Source organism: Aedes aegypti, chromosome 3, assembly GCF_002204515.2.
Source record: "Aedes aegypti strain LVP_AGWG chromosome 3, AaegL5.0 Primary Assembly, whole genome shotgun sequence".
NCBI lineage: Eukaryota > Metazoa > Arthropoda > Insecta > Diptera > Culicidae > Aedes > Aedes aegypti.
The window spans coordinates 296,663,672-296,684,103 of record NC_035109.1 but is presented as its reverse complement, the minus strand read 5'-3'; the positions used below and the strand labels follow the sequence as shown (position 1 = coordinate 296,684,103).

The 20,432-nt window shown below is 37.9% G+C and overlaps 1 protein-coding gene across 1 annotated transcript in view; it reads right to left on the bottom strand.

The window, feature by feature from the left end:
• LOC5578235 (hyaluronidase A) overlaps window positions 1–20,432 on the bottom strand; it is a 195,576-nt gene that overhangs the window by 65,486 nt on the left and 109,658 nt on the right. Inside the window, exons 3-5 of the mRNA XM_021854299.1 lie at window positions 16,995–17,287; window positions 16,797–16,936; window positions 3,285–3,472 (exon numbers count right to left, since the gene is read on the bottom strand). Of these exons, the coding sequence (XP_021709991.1) occupies window positions 3,285–3,472; window positions 16,797–16,936; window positions 16,995–17,287 (621 nt within the window). The remainder of the gene's footprint in view (window positions 1–3,284; window positions 3,473–16,796; window positions 16,937–16,994; window positions 17,288–20,432) is intronic.

The following is a 20,432-nucleotide window of genomic DNA, read 5'->3' as shown; positions in this document are numbered from 1 at the left end:
AATAATAGCCAATATGTTGAAGGTTCACTGTATGGTATTTGTTTTGTTTTAACTGTTATTGTTTTCCTGGAAACTTTGATTATACCACTAAGGTCGAACTTTTGCCCCACCTTACTCTATAACATTTTTTAACCAAAACATACTATTCACAATTTTTAGTTTTGTAATTTCAAGTTTACTACTTTTGAAAGGGACTGTCAGTTTCGAATGCTTGATTATTTGAGTTGATACAAATGAATGATGTTACTACCAAGTATTGCGATGATGAATTAGTATTCTACAAAAACATTTGTTCTTATTCTTAATGTTATATGAATGATATGTAGAAAGCCTCATCATTTCCTGTAATGTAATTTTTATTTAAAATGCAATTCACGAAGAATAAGAATAACTTTTCGCAAGATCGCAAATAATTGGAATTTTTTTTTAATTTAGAGGCATTTTACTTCTCAAAAGTTTTGAGATGGCGTAAGAGTAGTTTATTTTTACCAGACGAAGGATGCAATTACCTTGTACTACAGGTTCATGTAAAATATGACCGTAAACAAGTTTTTAAAGATTATCTATGTTGTGAGTTTGCTAAAAAAAACTACATGTCACAGCCTTCAATTTTAATTTACAGACAAAAAAGCTCAAGAAATAATTTTTTTGTGTGGTTTTCTGGGTGAAATACATTTTAAGTGTCATCGGTTTTTTTTTTGCTCGAAAATGTTCACTTGACTTTCACCATCAAATCGAAAACACTTAATGTCATCGCTTTGAATTTCGAGTAACAGGCAAACGGGTCCAAAAAAAGGGTTTTTAGTAATAATTAATTAAAAGAAATTTTGAGTGCAATCAAAAATTTCAATTTCTGCTCAAACATGTTCACTATACTCAATCAAGCATACTAATGTCGAAAAAACTTCATATCATCGCTTTAAATTTTGTTTTATTGTCGAATTTGTGAAAAAAAAATGCGTTTTACAAAAAACTAGGAAGTGCCTTTCGCTTAATAATGTTGGGTAAACGCATCTATTCCAAAACCGCAAAAATGAATGTCCGGTTCCATTGCTGAAAATTTTTTGAAAATCTCTTCGAAAACGTCAGATATGTATGTTCAAAGCCAAAACTGCCTTAATCGATGAAATATGTAATCTGAATATGATATTTAGTGTTTTTATTGTTTCACAACGGGTTATTCACATATTACGTAACTTAAAAATTATTCAAATAGCTCTAACTTGCAAATCAGCAAATTTCTGCAAAAATATTAAGCGTGTTTTGTAAGATCTAAGGATACTTTTTGATTCTCAATATTCGAAATGGCGGCGACAAGAGTTGTTTTTCATGTTTAAAATCATCAAAATTACTAAAGTGTAATATTGAAAAGTATTAAAACTTCAATCAAATATTTTTTTCCATCCTCATGCTCGATAAAAGTGTTGAACCATAAACTTTCAGATGGTGTGTACCTCTGGAGAAATATTGCATTTCTGAATTATAAATTTTGTAGTTTATTTTATTGTTAAAAACATAAAAATCTTAAAAAAATTTAAGTAGTTTTGGCCGCCCCTCTAGAAGGAGCCCGAACATTGTGCCTTGGTAGAAGAAGAGTCAATTGACGAGTTTTCTCGAATTCACGAAGTTTGAGACGTCGAAGTTTTGAACATGAAATGGAAATATCCCAAAAAAGGCCCTGGCGGAACAGACTACGCTGTTCCGGAATGGTCCACTAATTTAAATTATGTTTATATGATAACAATCGATCATTATCTTACGTTTTACATAAAAACTTCGGTGTTGTAACTGCAATAAATAAAAAGAATTTTTAATCACGTATCCAAAATTTGGCACCCTTGTGACCCCAGTACAACCTCGATTATGTTAAATAACTGGTACCTTTTAAAAGTCAACTGAGGGTGATTTAAAAAAATCTAATGGAAATTGACGAAATGGCAACTATTTGAAAATACCTTGTTGGAGGTCGGGTACGTAAAGATAAATAGGCATTTGTTATATACACGTATGAAAGTTTATAATGCTAAACTGCTTTAGTAGTTTGGCGATTTGACTTTTCTAATTATGATTTTCATGGGTTGTCCGGAATTCGAATCAAAGTGTCCGAAATATGAAGCAGAAGTGAGGAAGCATCCAGAATAAGAATCATAAAAAGTCCACACATTTCTATATATTCAAAATTATTCATGTTACGGAATCAAAACCTTCATACATCATTTGAAAGTTAATTGTTATGAAGGCTCGATAACACGGAAGAATCATACAGAATTATTCATTTTACAGTCAACTCTCCCTAATCCAATATTCCGTACATCGATATCGAGTTAGAAAACCTTATTAAAAGTTGTTTTTCATAGCTAACTCGATTGTGCCTTGGATCGCATTTGTACTGGTTTTGTGTTCTGTATCTCGATACCTCCCAAACTCGATGGTCTCTTCAATATCCAGTTATGAAGAATTGACTGTATAAGCTTTTTGGTGAATTATGCTGAGGCCTTAAGTGGAACATATAACCCGTATTTCGACTGTCATTTTAAAAGAAGTTGCTTAACCAAATTTTAGCTGATTTAAGCACAAACATAATAAAAATAAATTCTTGAATCACAACTGTCATGATAGCTAGTCAGAATTTGTGGGCTTCGTAGGCGTGCGGTTAGTGTCACCGAGGCATTTAGCCACATCGTGCTAAAGAGTGTGGGTTCGATTCCCGACTCAGGCCGAATAACTTTTCGAGAGAAATGTTTTCCGACTGTGCCACTGGGCGTTGCATGCTAGTCCGTTGTCTAGTATGGTGCTTCTTTCAAAGGGCAAATAGTCCACTGGAAGTATTAACGTGTAGTGTATTAATTTAAAATTCTACTTGTTCGACAAACTTTTAGTAGACATTTTTTATTTGGTGGTCAAATAGTTGTGTTTTGTTACGTTTGTGTCTAATATTGGTTTTTTTGAGTCTTATAAATAGTTCAAAAACAAACGAAATCTATTTAATGCACCTCTTAAACTCGATGTAATCAGTTGAAATTTGTACCAGAGACTCTTTTTATGCCAGTCAAGATACGGATGTGGACTTGAAAATCAAAGACTGTGCTACATAAGTGAATAGGTCTAACGGACATTTAGTTAGTAATAAACTGAAATGATGAGAAGTTGCTTAAATTATGTGTGAAGCTGTGCAGATAATCGAGAAACCATCTCCAGAATACTGGTTAATAGGTACCTTTGGCCCGCTATTATCACAAATGAATATGTTCAAATATGCAATGTGTACACTTCAAGTACATTACCGGTCATTTTCCCGCTGCACCTCGGCCGAGCAGTCCTCCCGTTGGCCATTGCTCGTGGATCCTCCGTTCATGTTGAAGCAGTAGGGAAAGGCATAATAGCCCCAGGCCGCTCGAGGCCGCAACTGTTTGGCCAACAGCAACGTCTGAGCCATGAACTCCCGGCCTGTTGATTCAAACCGTCGGGTTGCCTAAAATTGGGAAGAAGAAAAAGAACGTCAGTGAGTCAAATTCGGAATTGATGAAGTTGGTTAGGCATATAAATTTCATACTTCATCCTCATATGTTTGAGAAGGTGTGTTTCTCAGAATTGGTCGTTCTGTTTAAGAGGGTTTTGAGTTAGCGCACTTATTCACGACTTCGTCAGAATGCAAAAGTTGAATACCGTAAAACGAGGTATCTATGAGATTCCGGAAAATTTTGGTAGTGCGGAACTAACTTCTTTCTGAACAAAATAATAAAATTTTTGTTAATTAATGTCATATACCGACATGAGCAGTCAATTTTTGACAATATCATATCTTTTTTATGTCAAAAATCTGTACATCGTGAAATTTAGAGAAAATAACAAGAAATCAGTTCTCATACGAAAGACTTCTACAAGAATATGGTGCAATATGATTTTTGGCTGGGCTTTAGCTGACGTCCCCCACCTAAACTCTTCAAAAGTAAAGCTGTTTCGGTTCTATGAGTCGTTCCCGGCAATAGGGTTAACGGAAACACGGTACAACAAACGAAGAAAATTCGCATGTCTACCGCAACCGCAAGGAACCAGTAGCCAGCTAGGCCAAAGTCAAAAGTAAATTAGAAGCTTCCTGCCGAGAGGGCAATAAAAGGGAATTAGTGATGCTTGCTTAGAGAACCACCGGGTGGCGTCTGGGTGCTGTCGGATGTGGGCAGTCAGTTTTAGATGGGTTGCACTATACAAGGCAGCAATAGCTTAGATCTCAGTGGTTCCCGAATGACTTTGTCGTTTTTTTTTATTGTGGAACGTATTGTAAACGTATGCTTTTACTAAGGCTTTGATTACACAGTGCGTGCAATGCACGAACATTTGTGCAAATTGCACGAATGTTTGCGCGAACTGTGTAATATGTTGGTTCGACGAACTTGCGTTGTATAGCAATCATAGAAAGTTGTGTTTCGTCCTAGTCAGATTGATAATGAAAACATTGGTGCTGGAAGAAAATTTATCCAAAAGGTCTCGCAGAGATTTCTCTAGGATTTTTTTTAGGATTTCTCCAACGATTTTACCACAAATTTATTCAGATGATCTCTACAGTTATCCATACACACTTAGATTTTTTTCACGAGCTGGCTTGATTTCAACCGAGTCTCAGCTAACAAATTGTCCGGTTGCTTAGCAACGAAGCTCGATTTACTGATACTCGGCTTTTATTTTCTGAGATCCCAGGAAATTTGTTTGCCGACTACTCGGCTGTGCGGATCTCGGTTAAAATTAACCGAGATTCGGCATTCTGAATTAAGTGTATACAACAATTTCGATAGAGATTTCTTCACGAAGAAGTTTTGATTTCAACTGGTTTTTTAAGACCAGATCAGAGAAGGCTCCAGAAGCACCTTCGTGGATCCTCCAGAAATTTAGCCTTTAATTCCTCCAGAAAAATCTCTACAGGGATTCCTCTATAGATTTCTTAAGAAGTTGTAATAGGAATATCTCCAGTGATTCCTTCATAGAATCCTTCTTTAGTATTTTTATTTAGATTCCTCCAGAATTATCTTCAAGAATTCCACCATTAACTTTTTCAAAGATTGGTCCAGGGATTCCTCCAGAGATTCTTCAAGGTATTTTTCAAGCGATTCCTCATGATATTTCTTCAGAGATTGTACCAGAAATTCTCCAAGAGATTTCTTCAAGCATTCCTCCAGAAACGTATCTACTGAGACTTTTCCAGAGATGCCTTCAAATATTCCTACAAGGGTTACACTGGGGCAACTTCTTTTAGGATTACTCGAGATATTTCTCCAGAAATTTCTTCGAGGATGCATTCAGTGTATTCCACAGGTAGTCCTCTCAAAATTTCTCCAGGAATTATTCCGGAGATTTCTGCAGGGATTCTCATCGGATTGCTTCAGAGATACTACCAGGAATTCCTGTAACGATTCTACAAGGAATTTCTCCTGAGATTCTACATATAATTACTTCACGAATTTCTAAAAAAAAATCCCAAGAGTTTTCGACAGAAATTCTCCTAGAGGAAGTAATTTAAGGATTTTTATAACTACACAACTACCGTTTTGATTCATATTACGGACAGCTTCAAATTCCGGACACTCTACTTTGTATGAGAAACATTTCACACGAAATGTTTCAATTTTTACCGTTCAAAAGTTCTCAATTTCGTGGCTCTTTTTAGTAAGCTTTTACCATAAATAACTTCGAAAATTAATAATGCCCAACTACCTTGGATGTCTATTTAGTGGTTTGACGATTTCAATTGATGATTTGACTGTTCCATTCTAGATTATCATGAGCTGTCCGGAATTCGATTCAAAGTGTCCGGAATATGAGGCAAAAGTGAGGAAGCGTCCGGAATAAGAATCATGCAAAGGCCACACATTTTGATTTATTTAAAATTATTCAAGTTGCCGACGCGTATTCTTTACCCACCATTCGAAAGATAAGGGCTTCCTACGCTCGATAACGCTAAGGTATCATACATAATGGTTTATTTTGTATGCTCTATGCTGGGTTATACTTCACTGAGTCCTTAAGTGTCCGTAATATAAATCAAAACGGTATATTAACAAATCCTTCAGGGTTTTGCCTAAAAGTTTATCTAGAGAATTGTTCTGGGCCTCATAAAATACCTTCGGGGATATTTCCAAAAAATCATCTATAAATTCTTCCAGAGATCCCATCAATTCTTTTAGGGATTCATTCAAGAATTTTAGCAGAAACTCTTTCCATGAAGAATTTTTTGGAAAAATCCGTAGAAAAATTCCTGGAGAAATGCTTAGAAGAATTCCAAGAGGAATTTTTTGACTGTTTAACGAGAAACTTGCGATGATCAACGCGCCACCATGATTCATATAACGGAGGGTATTATAACTAACTTGGAGGTGATGATTTCGCAATTTGGAGGTTAACATCACCTCCAAACACTAGCGATTTTGCGGTGGGATGTTGACGTTTGATCACGAATAGAAACAATATTGAGAAATCCCTGTAGGATTTACGGAGGAAATACCTTTTTTTGTGCCTGGGATGAGCTGGTAGATTTTCGACTGTATATTAGAGTGATGCAAATTTTGAAATTTTGGCTCCCCTATGCTTAAACGATTTTAATTATGGTAAATAGCATCCTCCCAATGTTTGAAGTGATTCGGAAGAAATTTGAGTGTGTACACGCGATTTACAGTTTATATGGAGATTACTATGGAAAACGCCAACCTTTTGTGTTCGGCCCTCTATCTCTTCGTCATAATATTTTATGGAAAAGTGAACAAACTCTACTCATGTGAAATCCTTTGTGCTCTTCGGCAAAGTTGTAGCTGGGAAGAATTTACATGAGAAGAGTATGTTCACTTTTCCATAAATTATTATTACGAGCAGTTAGAGGACTGAACACAGAAGGTTTGCCTTTTCCATAGTAGTTTGCATATAAACTTCAAATGGCGTGTGCACAACCAAATTTCATCCGAATCACTTAAAATTTTGGGAGAATGATTTTTATCATAATTGACATCGTATTGACGTAAAAAGACTAAATTATAAAAAAAGTTGAAAAAAAAAAATAAAATAAAAAATGCTTAGCCGAAAATCATGTTTTATGTTCACTTCATAGGCTCATGCAAGAATTTCTCCAGGATTTTTTACCATAAATTTAACCGATGATTCCTTTAAAGATTACTCTAAATTTTTTCAAGAGGTTTCTCCAGGGACTTATGCAGGAAGCACTGAAAAAAAAATCTTCAGGAAAGGAGTTCCTGGAAGAATATTTTTAAAAGAATCAGGTTTTCACTGGAGATCTTCTTATTCTACTTAATGAAATCTCAGGAGGAATTCATGGGTAAATCTGTGTAGGAATTTATGAAGGAATTTTCAAATTTCAAAGTGAATCCCTGAAGAAAAAAATATAAGAATAATTCATGTAGTGAATGTCCTTAGAGTACTCCTGAAGAAAACTCTTGAGGAATCTCTATAGGAATTAATGAAGTTATTTTATTATTAGAATTCCTAGATGAATTTTCGGAAGAATTCCAGGAGCGTTCTCTGGAGAAAATCCTTCTAGAGAATTAATATCTACAAAAGTATAGAGAGGACTTGAGGAATTTCTGGAGAAATCATTGGAGAAATATCTGAAGTAATCCTTTAAGAAATTGTCGTAGTGTAACCTGGAGAAAGCCTTGAGAACATCTCTGCAAAAATCCCTATAGAGATTTTCCAAGAGAAATTCTTAGGTGTTTCTGGAAGGAATAATAATTTTTGAAGGAGTTCCCGGAAAAGTTTCCTGGTGAATGTTTTGGTTTGATTAAGATTTTATTGGATGAATCTACGGTGGAGTTGCTGGAGGCATTTTAGCAGAAATTCCTAGCAAAATCGCTATAGGAATCCCTGTAGAAATATCCTTGCAAAAATTCCTGGAATAAAATTTGAAGGAATCCCATGAGGCACTCCTGGCGAAAATCTTGAACGAGTTGTTGGAGCCCTATCGGAACCGGTTTAGAAAATCTGGTACCGAACACAAGTTCTTCATGGAGGAATCTAATGGGTTTCGGAAGTAATCGATAAAACATTCAGTAAACGTCAAGCCTTAGGGGCGGTCCATTAATTACGTAAGGGTTTATGGGGGGAGGGGGTTTCTGAGATTTCTTACGTGCCATACAAATTATTTTTAATTTTCATACAAAAAATCTTACCATGGGGGGAGGGGGGGTTGAAAACCCCGAAAAATGTCTTACGTAATAAATGGACAGCCCCTTAACACATCCTCCGTTTACCTCGTAGATAAATTGCTGTTATAGTGCTCCGATCCAAAGTTGAATGAATTACGGAACATTTATAGGGCGTTGCATACCTCTAGGCGTTTAACGCTATGGGGACACTTCTGACTTAGATTACAAAAATGGTACCGTAAAACGGGGTAACTTTGATAGTTTTTTCGAAGAAAACTTGAATATTTTGGCATGCTGTTTCAAAGAATTATCTATCTTCTATCTATATAAATAAAATTGGAGTGGTGTTTGTATGTCACGAAATGGCTTACGAACGGGTTAACGGATTTGAATGATTCTTTCTCCATTTTATTCTTTAAGGGTTCCGACGTGTTTGTGTGTATAAAAATCCGGAGATATTCACCGGGAAAGTTGGAAAAACGAGAGTAAACGAAACTGTCATTCTGTATGGGACGATGCATAACGTTTTCCAACAGCCTACTTGATGGCAAGACGAAGTTTGCCGGGAACACTAGAAATTTATATTTTTAAAACAAGTACTGGCATCCTAGCTATCGATTGCAGTCGATAGACCACCAAAAGATTTATTCTGAATGGATATATAATTTTTCATATAATCGAAAGTTGGTTTTCTGTTTTGGGGTAACTTTGAAAATGGAGTATGAATCGAACAAAATTGAATGAATAATGAACATTTGTAGGGCATTGCATACCTCTAGGCGTTAAACGTTATATGGAAATTTCTGACTTAGATTACAAAAATGGTCCCAGCTTGTGAAAATACTTTTCGCTAAGAGATTTGAGACCGTATTTAAGTTCTATGATAACTAGGCTGTCAAAGATAAGTGTCCAACTATTCAAAACTACATCAAATAGTGATCGTAGAACAGATTGTTTGTAAGCGTTTTGAAAATGCTAAAATCTTATAAATCTTCAATATTTGCATATAAATCCTCAAATGCATTTGATTCCAACGAACATAGCTATGACAGGAAGTGTCATACAGTCACCCCACAGTTATGGATGAGCTAAGGGTCATTTTTCAGAACAAAATATGATTAAAAAACATGGTGACACTGTACAAAACAATATTACCTTCCTGACACTGTAGAATATAGTTGTTTTTTAAGAACACATCTCAAAATTCCCGATTATTTACGAAAAAGTGTCGAATTCGATAGAAATTCCAAACGATGTCCACCCCACAGATGTGGATCAGTGGGAGAGGAGGATCCCTATTATGGATCAAATCGACTCATATTATGGATCAAAGCACTATAACAGCAAATTACCTGCGGGGTAAACTAATGGTGTGCTAGTGAAAGCATACGTTTTGGCGTTTGTTTCGGAATCGTCTTATCTTTGATTCATAACTGTGGTATGGGTTTCAAAGCCCGCTTCTGGGAATACGTTTAACATTTTATTTCCTACGGACGAAAAAAAATGCCAGAGCATGTTATAATTGATTGCGATGATGTACAGATTTATAGTTCACGTAGGTAAAATGTGTTCTGTGTAATTGCAACTCTATTTGACGAGATATTCCAGTTTTAATCCAACTCTGATCCATATCTGTGTGCTATCCATAACTGTGGGGTGACTGTACTAATACTCTTTATTTTTGCATTTGTTTTGCTTAACTTATTAACAGAAATTTCGTCATTTCATTTAGTATGTTGTGGGTTTCATACTATCAAAGGAATCTATAACAAAAGATCGAAAGACAAAAGGTCGAAAGACAAAAGGTCGAAGAACAAAATATAAAGGACAAAAGGTCGGAAACCTCCTTTCAAAGAAGGAAAAATTTCCCCCCAAGCAGAAAAAATTGACATTTTGTCTTTCGACCTTTTGTCCATAAACCCTATCAAAATTACCCGCATTATCAAAGTTACCCCGTTTTACGGTACTTGATCGATTATCCAATACGACTCTTTGTGTTGTAGAAAAAAAAACTGAAGTCAACTATTTGTAGTCAGATATTCATAAGAAATTAGTGAACAACCTTTCAAAATTGATGTAAAGATAAAATAACCTAGGTTGCGTGGTTGATTGCTTGAGATGGAAGAATTGCTGCATCAGGACAGGATGGCATCAACATCTATGACAATCTAGACCGTATTATGGACTTTAACAAGGGGCTGTCCATTAATTATGTAAGGGTTTATGGGGGGAGGGGGGGTTGAAAACCCCGAAAATTTGTCTTACGTAATTAATGGATCGCCCCCAAGTCTGGCTTTCAAATCGTACCGATATGCTATAAAGTATTATGTTCTGATTCCAATGACGTCTGAAGATTTGACACCGTCGTTGATTTTTTTTTTTTAAGAAAGCTCTGAGTCACGCCGATCCATAATTGTGAGCACACCATGAATGGAAAAACCACTTTAAATAAAGAATAATCTCTACATTTTATCAAAGTTTACAACTTCCTATGCAATAAATTGAATACCTGTTCTTATTCAGCTGCCATTACTGTTGCCATTTTGTTTTTATTAATGGGAATTTGACGTGATGCATAGCTGCAAGGAAAAAGTACACTGAGATACTCAATTCTACTCTATGGATGAGCAGATGATACCATTTCTAGGAAGTTTTCCGGCGAAACCATTCATAATGATGAAACATCATCAAGAATGAAAGAAGGACTTTGCGCATCTTCTGTACTTGTTCTAGATTTTGAGACTTATCATTACGATTGAGTCTTCTTATTCGATAAAATACGTGTATTAGTATGGGCTGGCGGTCATCCTGCAAATGATTGAAACATTACCATAGTTGAATTTTTATTGTTATTGAATTTTGCAACAATTCCGTAGTTGGAAATGAAATTCAATGGAACTGTAGGTGAATTCCGGCGAACAATTTCTTCGAAGAGAAGAAATTTTCTTCCGTTACGCATCAGCAAGAAAATTTTCTTTTCTGCGAAGAAAATACGCGCCGGAATTCGCCTACTGGAGTTGAACATTGACTGAAATAAGCCGAGAAGATATCTTGTGATAATAAAATTGTTGTTTTTGAATGGATGGATAGTAATAGATTTTAAATTATCTCGTCATGCACATAGTGTTGCCAGTTCATCATTCCATAGTTCAAGAATGGTCCAAAAATCGCGAGCTGTTCTATGAGATTGACCGTCTTCCAACTATTCATGAATACGACAAACACAATGGAGGTGATGAACTGTGTGATCATAAATTTATTTATTTATTTAGTTGGTGTTACATCAATTAATTTGATAAAACCTCGTTAACAATGTTACGCCAATTTACTCGGTCCATGGCTGTGTCTCTCCAACTTCGATTTTGGCCCACGTTCTCCAGATCTTGTTGCACCTGATCAAGCCACCTCGCTCGCTGTGCTCCTCGCCTTCTTGTGCCAACCGGATTTGACGCGAACACCATCTTTGCAGGATTGTTGTCCGGTAGTCTTGCAACATGTCCTGCCCAGCGCACCCTTCCGGCTTTCGCAACCTTCTGGATACTGGGTTCGCCGTAGAGCCTAGCGAGCTCGTGGTTCATTCTCCGCCGCCACACACCGTTTTCCTGTACTCCGCCAAAGATCGTCCTAAGCACCCTTCGTTCGAACACTCCAAGTGCTTGCAGGTCCTCTTCCAGCATGGTCCATGCTTCATGTCCATAGAGAACTACCGGTCTTATAAGCGTTTTGTACATGGTACATTTGGTGCGAGGGTGAATCTTTCTCGACCGCAGCTTCTTCTGGAGCCCATAGTAGGCGCGACTTCCACTGATGATGCGTCTCCGTATTTCACGACTAACGTTGTTATCAGCCGTTAACAAGGATCCGAGGTAGACGAACTCATCAACCACCTCAAAAGTATCCCCGTCTATCGTAACACTGCTTCCCAGGCGGGCTCTGTCGCGCTCGGTTCCGCCTATCAGCATGTACTTTGTTTTTGACGCATTCACCACCAGGCCGACTTTCGTCGCTTCACGTTTCAGGCGGGTGTACAGGTCTGCCACCGTTCCAAATGTTCTGCCGACAATATCCATATCATCCGCGAAGCAAACAAATTGGCTGGATCTTGTGAAAATCGTACCTCGGTTATTGAACCCGGCTCTCCGCATGACACCTTCTAGCGCGATGTTGAACAGCAGGCACGAAAGTCCATCACCCTGTCGAAGTCCCCGGCGGGATTCGAACGAACTGGAATGTTCGCCCGAAATCTTCACGCTATTCTGCACACCGTCCATCGTTGCTCTTATTAGTCTTGTGAGCTTCCCGGGAAAGCTGTACTCGTCCATGATTTTCCATAGCTCTTCGCGGTCGATGCTATCATAAGCCGCTTTGAAATCGATGAACAAGTGATGCGTTGGGACTTGGTATTCACGGCATTTCTGGAGGATTTGCCGTACAGTGAAGATTTGGTCCGTTGTCGAGCGGCCGTTGATGAAACCAGCTTGATAACTTCCCACAAACTCATTTGTTATTGGTGATAGACGACGGAAGATAATCTGGGATAGCACTTTGTAGGCGGCATTCAGGATAGTGATCGCACGATAGTTTTCACATTCCAGTTTGTCGCCCTTCTTGTAGATGGGGCATATGACCCCTTGCTTCCACTCCTCCGGCAGCTGTTCCGTTTCCCAGATTCTGACGATCAGCCGGTGCAGACAGGCTGCCAACCTCTCCGGGCCCATTTTGATGAGTTCAGCTCCAATACCATCCTTACCAGCGGCCTTGTTATTCTTGAGCTGGTTAATGGCATCCTTAACTTCCCTCAATGTGGGGGCAGGTTGGTTTCCTTCATCCGCCGTGCTGACGTAGCCACTTCCTCCGCTGTCGTGACCCTCGGCGCCTGTGTTCTCTGCGCCATTCAGATGTTCATCGTAGTGCTGCTTCCACCTTTCAAACACCTCACGTCCGTCCGTCAAGATGCTTCCGTCCTTATCCCTACACATTTCGGCTCGCGGCACGAAGCCTTTTCGGGATGCGTTAAGCTTCTCGTAGAACTTTCGCGTTTCTTGTGAACGATGCAGCTGTTCCATTTCTTCACATTCCGCTTCTTCCAGGCGGCGCTTTTTGTTCCGGAATAGGCGGGTTTGCTGCTTTCGTTTTCTTTTATATCGCTCCACGTTTTGTCGCGTTCCTTGCTGCAGCATTGCAGCCCGCGCTGCATCCTTCTCCTCCAAAACCTGCCTGCATTCTTCGTCGAACCAATCGTCGTGTGATCATAAAATGAAGTTGAAAATCAATTGTTTCATTCTTTTCTAGGTTTGCTCCACTGCAGAGTGCAATCCACTTCCAACACTGAGATTTTTCTTGAATATGAAAATATATTTGACAGAAGCCACCATGGCCAGAGAGGATCAATTAAGATGAATGGAAAATCAATTAAGATAGGTTCTTAGCGATGACGAAGAATTAGATAAAGATTACCAAATATCGAAAGCTTTGACATCAAAACTCATCAGTCCTCCTGCTATCAAGAACGCTTTACTTAATTAAAAGACAACATCAATAGTCAAAAATGCTTCTTGATGGCCCAAGGAAGCGAATTTGAGCTTTCGCGTCGTGTCGCCGCTTTTGTGTACATCGAGCATGTTGTTGAAGTAGGTAATGATCCAGTTTGGTGAGCTCGTTTCATGCTTTTATTTTGAATGTATAATATAATACGTAACAAATTTTACCTTGAGCTTGAGCATGATTGGTCGCCCGTGGTTGCTACTCCAGTTTCAATGTAATAAGTGCTGATGAACCTCTATTTTTAAGCAACAATGGTGCCTGCCCCGTGATAATGCATTAATCTGGCTCTCACAGTAGACCGCATATACCATTGCTTCTACGCCAAGGAAGGTGTAGAGGGGTGCTGTTTGGTGAGCAGACTGCCTATGTATCAGGTGTAAAGAAAGGCGCACTATAATGATGGAAGAATACAAACAAAAATAGGAAGTGTCGATAGAATGTTCATGTTTAACATAACATTTAAAAACACATCACATTACATTCAGCTATATTTTGTCTTCAAACATTCTTTTAATTATTCGATTCTAAGAGTGTCGACTTACTATAAGTTCACGTTGTCTCTAAGGACTTATAGGTGACTTTTTAGGTTGCATGAATCACATCATTTCCCTAGGTGAATTCTGATCCTGTAGTTTTTTTAACCCTCTCCACTAATAAATTCCTTCCTGCGACAACCATAGAGATACATAGATAATCTTTGTCTCTAGTAACAATGGATGCCACAGTCATAATCCTACCTTTCTCCGACCGATCGATCGTCAATGGTCGGGCTCCATATAAAGGAGCGGCCAAAACTACCCAAACACTTTTTTGAGCTTTTTATGGTTTTTATCATTTTAAATTATACCTCATGTATTATATTATTATGATTCTCAATTGAAATTTAACTAAAATTTAAATTTCTTTGATTTTTATGACGTCAAACTGACTGAAGTCAAAAAATTGAAAAATGTAACAATAAAATAAAGTACAAAATGCATATTTAAGGAATGCAATGTTTTCCCAAAGTTACGCACTATCTGAAAGCTTATGGTTCAACACTTGTATCGAGCATGAAGACGGAAAAAAATATTTGGTTGAAGCTTTAATACTGTTCAATATTACACTTTACTAATTTTGATGATTTTGAACATGAAAAACAACTCTTGTCGCGTCATGTCGCCGCCATTTCGAATATTGCACTTTAAAATGCATCCTTAGATCTTACAAAAAACGTTTAAATCTTTTGCAGAAATTTGCTGATTTGCAAGTTGGAGCTTTTTGAATAATTCAATATTTTCATACATTTTGACAATATTTTTCATACAAAGTTGATATAAAATATATTTAACCACTCTTCATACATATTTTGATCAAACTCGTTAAAATACAAACAAAATTTGTGCTTTCAGCCAAATTTTGTTGCATATCCAATAAAAAAAAACTTATGTGAATAACCCCTTCTGAAACAATAAGAACGCCAAATAACATATTAAGATTACATGTTTCATCGATTAAGGCGATAAAACGAGTTTTGTCCAAACTTCGTTTTTTTCCGACCATTGTGCGATCGTAAGAACGTGATTAGCGTCTTTATTGACTTTATGATGTTCTGAGTTTTCGGAAGTGTACATTGAAGTTACTGTTCTTACTTGTGCAACTTTGATTATTCTGGTAAATCATGTGTATCAACTACGAATTGTACGGTCATCAATGCTCATGCTCAATATCAAAAGTTATCATCGAAAAGTTTGAGAAACACTGCCTCTACCTCTTCACACGTGTGGCAAGCAACAGTTAGTGTTAGCAGTATAACGCCAAAACTGTGGCATAGCCCCACCAGTATCGTCTCATTGCATGCCGTGTCGATGTGGTGTTTAATTGCAAAAAAAGCCTTTTCCAGATCTGACATGGACTCCCCTGCACCACTTTCGTCCGTTTCTCTGTTCTTTTTTCTGTTTGTCTGCAATCGATAAGTTTGATTAACGGTTTGGCAAATTGAACAGCAGTTTCATTTAGTGCACCACCAGCCAGCCCAGTTCATTGGCACCACTCAGCAAGGGGTTAATTTGGGGATCATAAAATGGTCCAGTCAGTGCCAATTTTCATCACGTTTTTTTTGTTGCTCTGCTCCATTCGTGCCATTTGGGATAACACATCCTTAATTGAAGCACAGTAGATTTTGCGATGGTTCGAGTTTTATCCTTTCGGTTCGCAAAACTCTATCCTGGGGGTGTTGTTGTCGAGTTGTAAAAGTGATTTTCGATTATCCGATATGAGCTTTTTATGATCTCTGTCGGTGGCGACGAGACACAGGGGGATGAAACTTAAAATAGATGGTCAAAACCTCTCAAAGGCATTCTAGATCGTAGGTGTTCCATTAAAAATTCTATCAGGATTTTTTTTAGCGATTCTTTCTAGTATTTTTCTACAGATTCTTCCAATGTTACTTCAAGTATTCCACAAAAAAATCCTCCAGAGATTTTTTCTAATTAGTATTCCAGAAAATCCTTCAGCGATTAATTCAAGCATTTAAAAGTTCTTGCAGTCCAAAATGAAACTTTTTAAAATTTTGCTTATTTTAACAATCACCACAATTTTATCTTTCAATTTTGTTTTGCTCGCGTGCCTTTTTCAATCAATCATCAAAACATGTTTTATTATTACTACTCATTTCATACATCTGTATGCCAAAATACCACTAAGAGCTTTCGACCGTCTATTTCAGGTTTCGTCCCACGGTGCCGGCTTGTAAAGGACAGATGTTTGCCGGCCGACCAATTTCGGGGAGACACGTGTCAGCACTAATGTTGTGCAAATTGAGCTTTCATCGATTTTTGAACAAGAGAGCCTCGCCGGCTTAGAGCGGATTGGAAAACCGGATCCTGATGATGTGGCAGCTTTGGTATTAATGGATTAAATGATTTCTAGACATGGAGTGCAAACTGTGTCTTGATGATTGATGGGGGTGTTGTGTTCGTGAAAGCATCGAAACGATTTGGATTAAAATGTTGCTAAATTGGCTGAACAAAACACTCAATGAGTTGCATGATTGAATAGTTTGATAAGAACATGATACAGATCTTTTATACTATTTTCCCAATCTTAAAATACCGTTAGTAAACAACTTACCTCAGCTTCCAGCCACTTGGGAGGCAAATTTGGATGCCTCTGTTTTTCGATTTTCATCGAAAGGTCCTTATAGGGTTGCAGCGAGCCGAAATTCTGCCGAAATATTGGTCGCCACGACTCGAAATCGATGACTCCGACACCTGAAAATAGAATTGAGTTAGTGGTAATTGAACTTAACAATTTCAACTCCCCACATACCGGAGAAATCTGCATCTGTAACCAGTTCATCCATGTGCTTTCGAAAAATGTCCAAATGTTCGGTGAGATTTCCCTCCTGCGGTACGCCACCATTTCGTTTGTACAGCACCCGGGTGGAAGATTTCTCCAGCAGCGCAGGGAACTTGCCCGGATCGTACAGGATCGATATGGCATTCCCCCGGAAGCTATCGTTCCCGTTCTGGTACACTTCGTAGGTGGGCCCTATGCTGGAGAAGTTCATCTGATACTGGTTGCACATGAACGTCGGAATGTTCCAGTACACGTCGAAGGCTCTGAAAATAGGAATGAGGAAGACGCGGATGTAAGCTAGGCTAAACAAATAAAATACGCTAAATGAAGATATTGACAGAACTTTATTAACCCTGTCTCATATACATTTTGCACTTTGACCCAAGAAGTAAATTTACAACCAATGAAGCATTTTTTTTTAAATGTAGTTTATATAACTAGCCCTACCACTAGATATTACGGCTTAAGATCTCGATGTCTGTAAATTAAAAAAGTAAAAGTAAGAGGTTGTTTCCGAGATACGACCACCAAGTTGACTTTGGATAACGTTAGCTTCTTAAATTTCCTGGTTTGAGACCGTCACGAACTTATTAAAGATTGGTACTGCTAAAAATCTTATAAATTTTCACACTATTGGTTGCATGTCAATTTTGACGAATTATGGACAGGCTTGATAATACTCCTCAACATCACCAGAGTTCGGTGACATACTCTAGTGCAGCGTGCTGCCTTTACCTCTTTGCGAGGGAGCGAAAAATTGCTAAGCAGAGAGGCAACGGAAATTGAGCGAGGAATATGTTGCACAAAACACACCAGAGTAAAATTCCATCAAAAAAGAATGCTCTCACAACTCCCCGAGGACTGCCTTGTTCGGGCTGCACGCTTAACTTCATCCGCTCAGAAATGAGTGCCAAGTACACAAAATCGGCCTCTCTTCATGCAGCACAGATTCTGTGCAAAGGGGGCTGTACACAGTTTTGTGCAAACGGTGGTAAACAAACCGAATGAGTGAAATGCGCACAGAGGAGGAACGTTTGGAATGCGGAATTCGATTCCATGTTTGTTTTGCTTCTGAAACTATTAAAAAAAAACATTCCGATTTTAAAGTTTTTCAGAGATTTTTTCATTCGAATAGCCGAAGCGGAAGCAAATGGGGGAAAAACTTTCTCATTTTCTTCCGGCTTTTCGCTAGAAAAAATCCCTGAAAACTCCCCATCTTACCAACGGCCAACTGTTTGCTGCAGCGCGGGAGATGACTGACAGTTCCATTTCCATCGATCCGCGCACAGCCAATGGCCAACACATCGGTTACACATGGCATGAGTGCGACTTACACAGAATTTTCACTCAGCCAGAGAGTCCTGCACGGTGTCCCGACAGACCGTTATTATGCAAAAAAATTGTCCATCAAATCTGAGCATAGGTCTCAATTCCTGAGGTCATTCTGCATCTCTGGGCCAATTTTTAAAAAAAAATCCTTAGGAGGAATCTCAAGAAATCTCGATTTGAAGTTTTTGACTTAAAAATTCAATATAATCCATATTATTAATATTCAATAGCATTGAAAAAACCTACAAAAACGCTTAAAAAGTTAGCCAAACGGTTCTCAACTACTATATAACTGTTACCGTAGTTATAATTATAAATATTTACAACTGACTTAACTTACCAGAGTGGCTTAAGTATGTTTTTACTTGGCGTAAACCAGTGAGCTTAGTTTAAAAGAATGAAATCAAAGAAATAAATTTCAATTACTGATGTTACGTTCGATAAACATGAAACATTCAATGCTGAATATTATTAATTAACAGTTTATTTTTCGACTTTCACACTAAGTGACCAGCCCACCAAAGTCTGCCGTATTTATTTTGCTTAATAAAATTTTCTAATTTGTTCATCTGGTACTACTCTTGATGATTACGTCCAGTTTTCCACCGAGTATTGCCCTCAGCATACTGTAAATAAAAATTGTCGAGTATTGTTCTTAAGAAGATTCTTGAGGAATACATTTTGGTTTGGTTTCGATAGATATCTTTATTGCAAAATTATAGCAAATTAATCACAACTGTTGTACAAAGTACAACAGCGCGACAGCCCGAAGGTTAACAAAGTTATCAACAACTTCAAACAAATCCCCATTAAGTACTACTTAAGTATAAACTTCACTAAGATTTCCAGTCTATATACCTGCAACCATTTACTACGTTTTATTTATTTTTTTTTTTGGAATTCATCGTCAATCTGTTTATTGATTTCTAGGTCGCGTTCGGCTCAGTAAGAAAAATCTAGCTGTTGCAGGTAATATCAGACTTTAAGCTGTTTAAGCTGACAAATACAATCAAGTGTAAGGATTGTAGACGAAAAATTACATGGAATGAAAAGATATGAGTTTCCGAATTTACTGTTCAACATTGCGTTTTGTCACTTATACTCAGGGTAGACAATCGTCGACGTCAAATGGAAAAAGTTGGCGACGAAACTAAAAGAAGCATCGTCATCGTCACTCAACCAGCGTCGGATGACGATTTGCCGCAGAGATTCAGTCACATAGGCTCGACGTTATGACGTTGGGAAGAAAAAGATTACAGTTTTGCAGAGCCGTGACATTTTTTTGATTTTAACTGTCATGGTTTGCTTTGGATTTTTATGGTCGTGTAGAAAGATGTGAATGTAGAGGCGGTAAATGTTTGCTACAGTACATTTCCCATCCCTGATCATGAGAAGAGCGGGTTCATTTACCAATACAAGCAATAATGTGATGACATCCATTGTTTGGTGCATAGAAACCGAATATACAGTAAACGCTTTTTCCATGTATGTTAGGGTAGCAAGCGGAATGAAGAAACATTTGCTCGTTGACGATTTTGGGTTAAAATTAGTCGTGCATTCTTTCGTCGCTGACGAGACGTCGACCTGCCAGAGTTATTATACAGGATGACGATGTTTTTTTTATTTGATCGGTGACAAATTTGACGATTGTCTGCCCTGCTTATACTCCTTTATTTTGCATGCGATGACTTTATTGGTGAAGTGCAGTGCAGTAAAGCAGGGTTTCACTATTTAAAAGATGGACAACTAAGCCAAGCTTATAATGCCATTTACACTACCTAAACGTATATGGTCGCATATAGAGAAAAAAAAAACAGGTTTAGATGTGTCGGTGCTGAGGCAGTTCTTGGTGGAGATGTAATTAAAGTTATTGAAGAGCAATACAACACTTGTGACGTATGATAATAATGTTTCTCGTGTAGTCAAAACACGTGTTCTTGCTGCGAATATCTCCTTTCATGGATTACTTAACCAGCTTACTGCCCATACTCGCATAACAGTCCCATTTATATAGGAAATCCCATATAATATGGGACTGTTATGCGAGTATGGGCAGCTTAGGGACCCGCAACTTGCAAA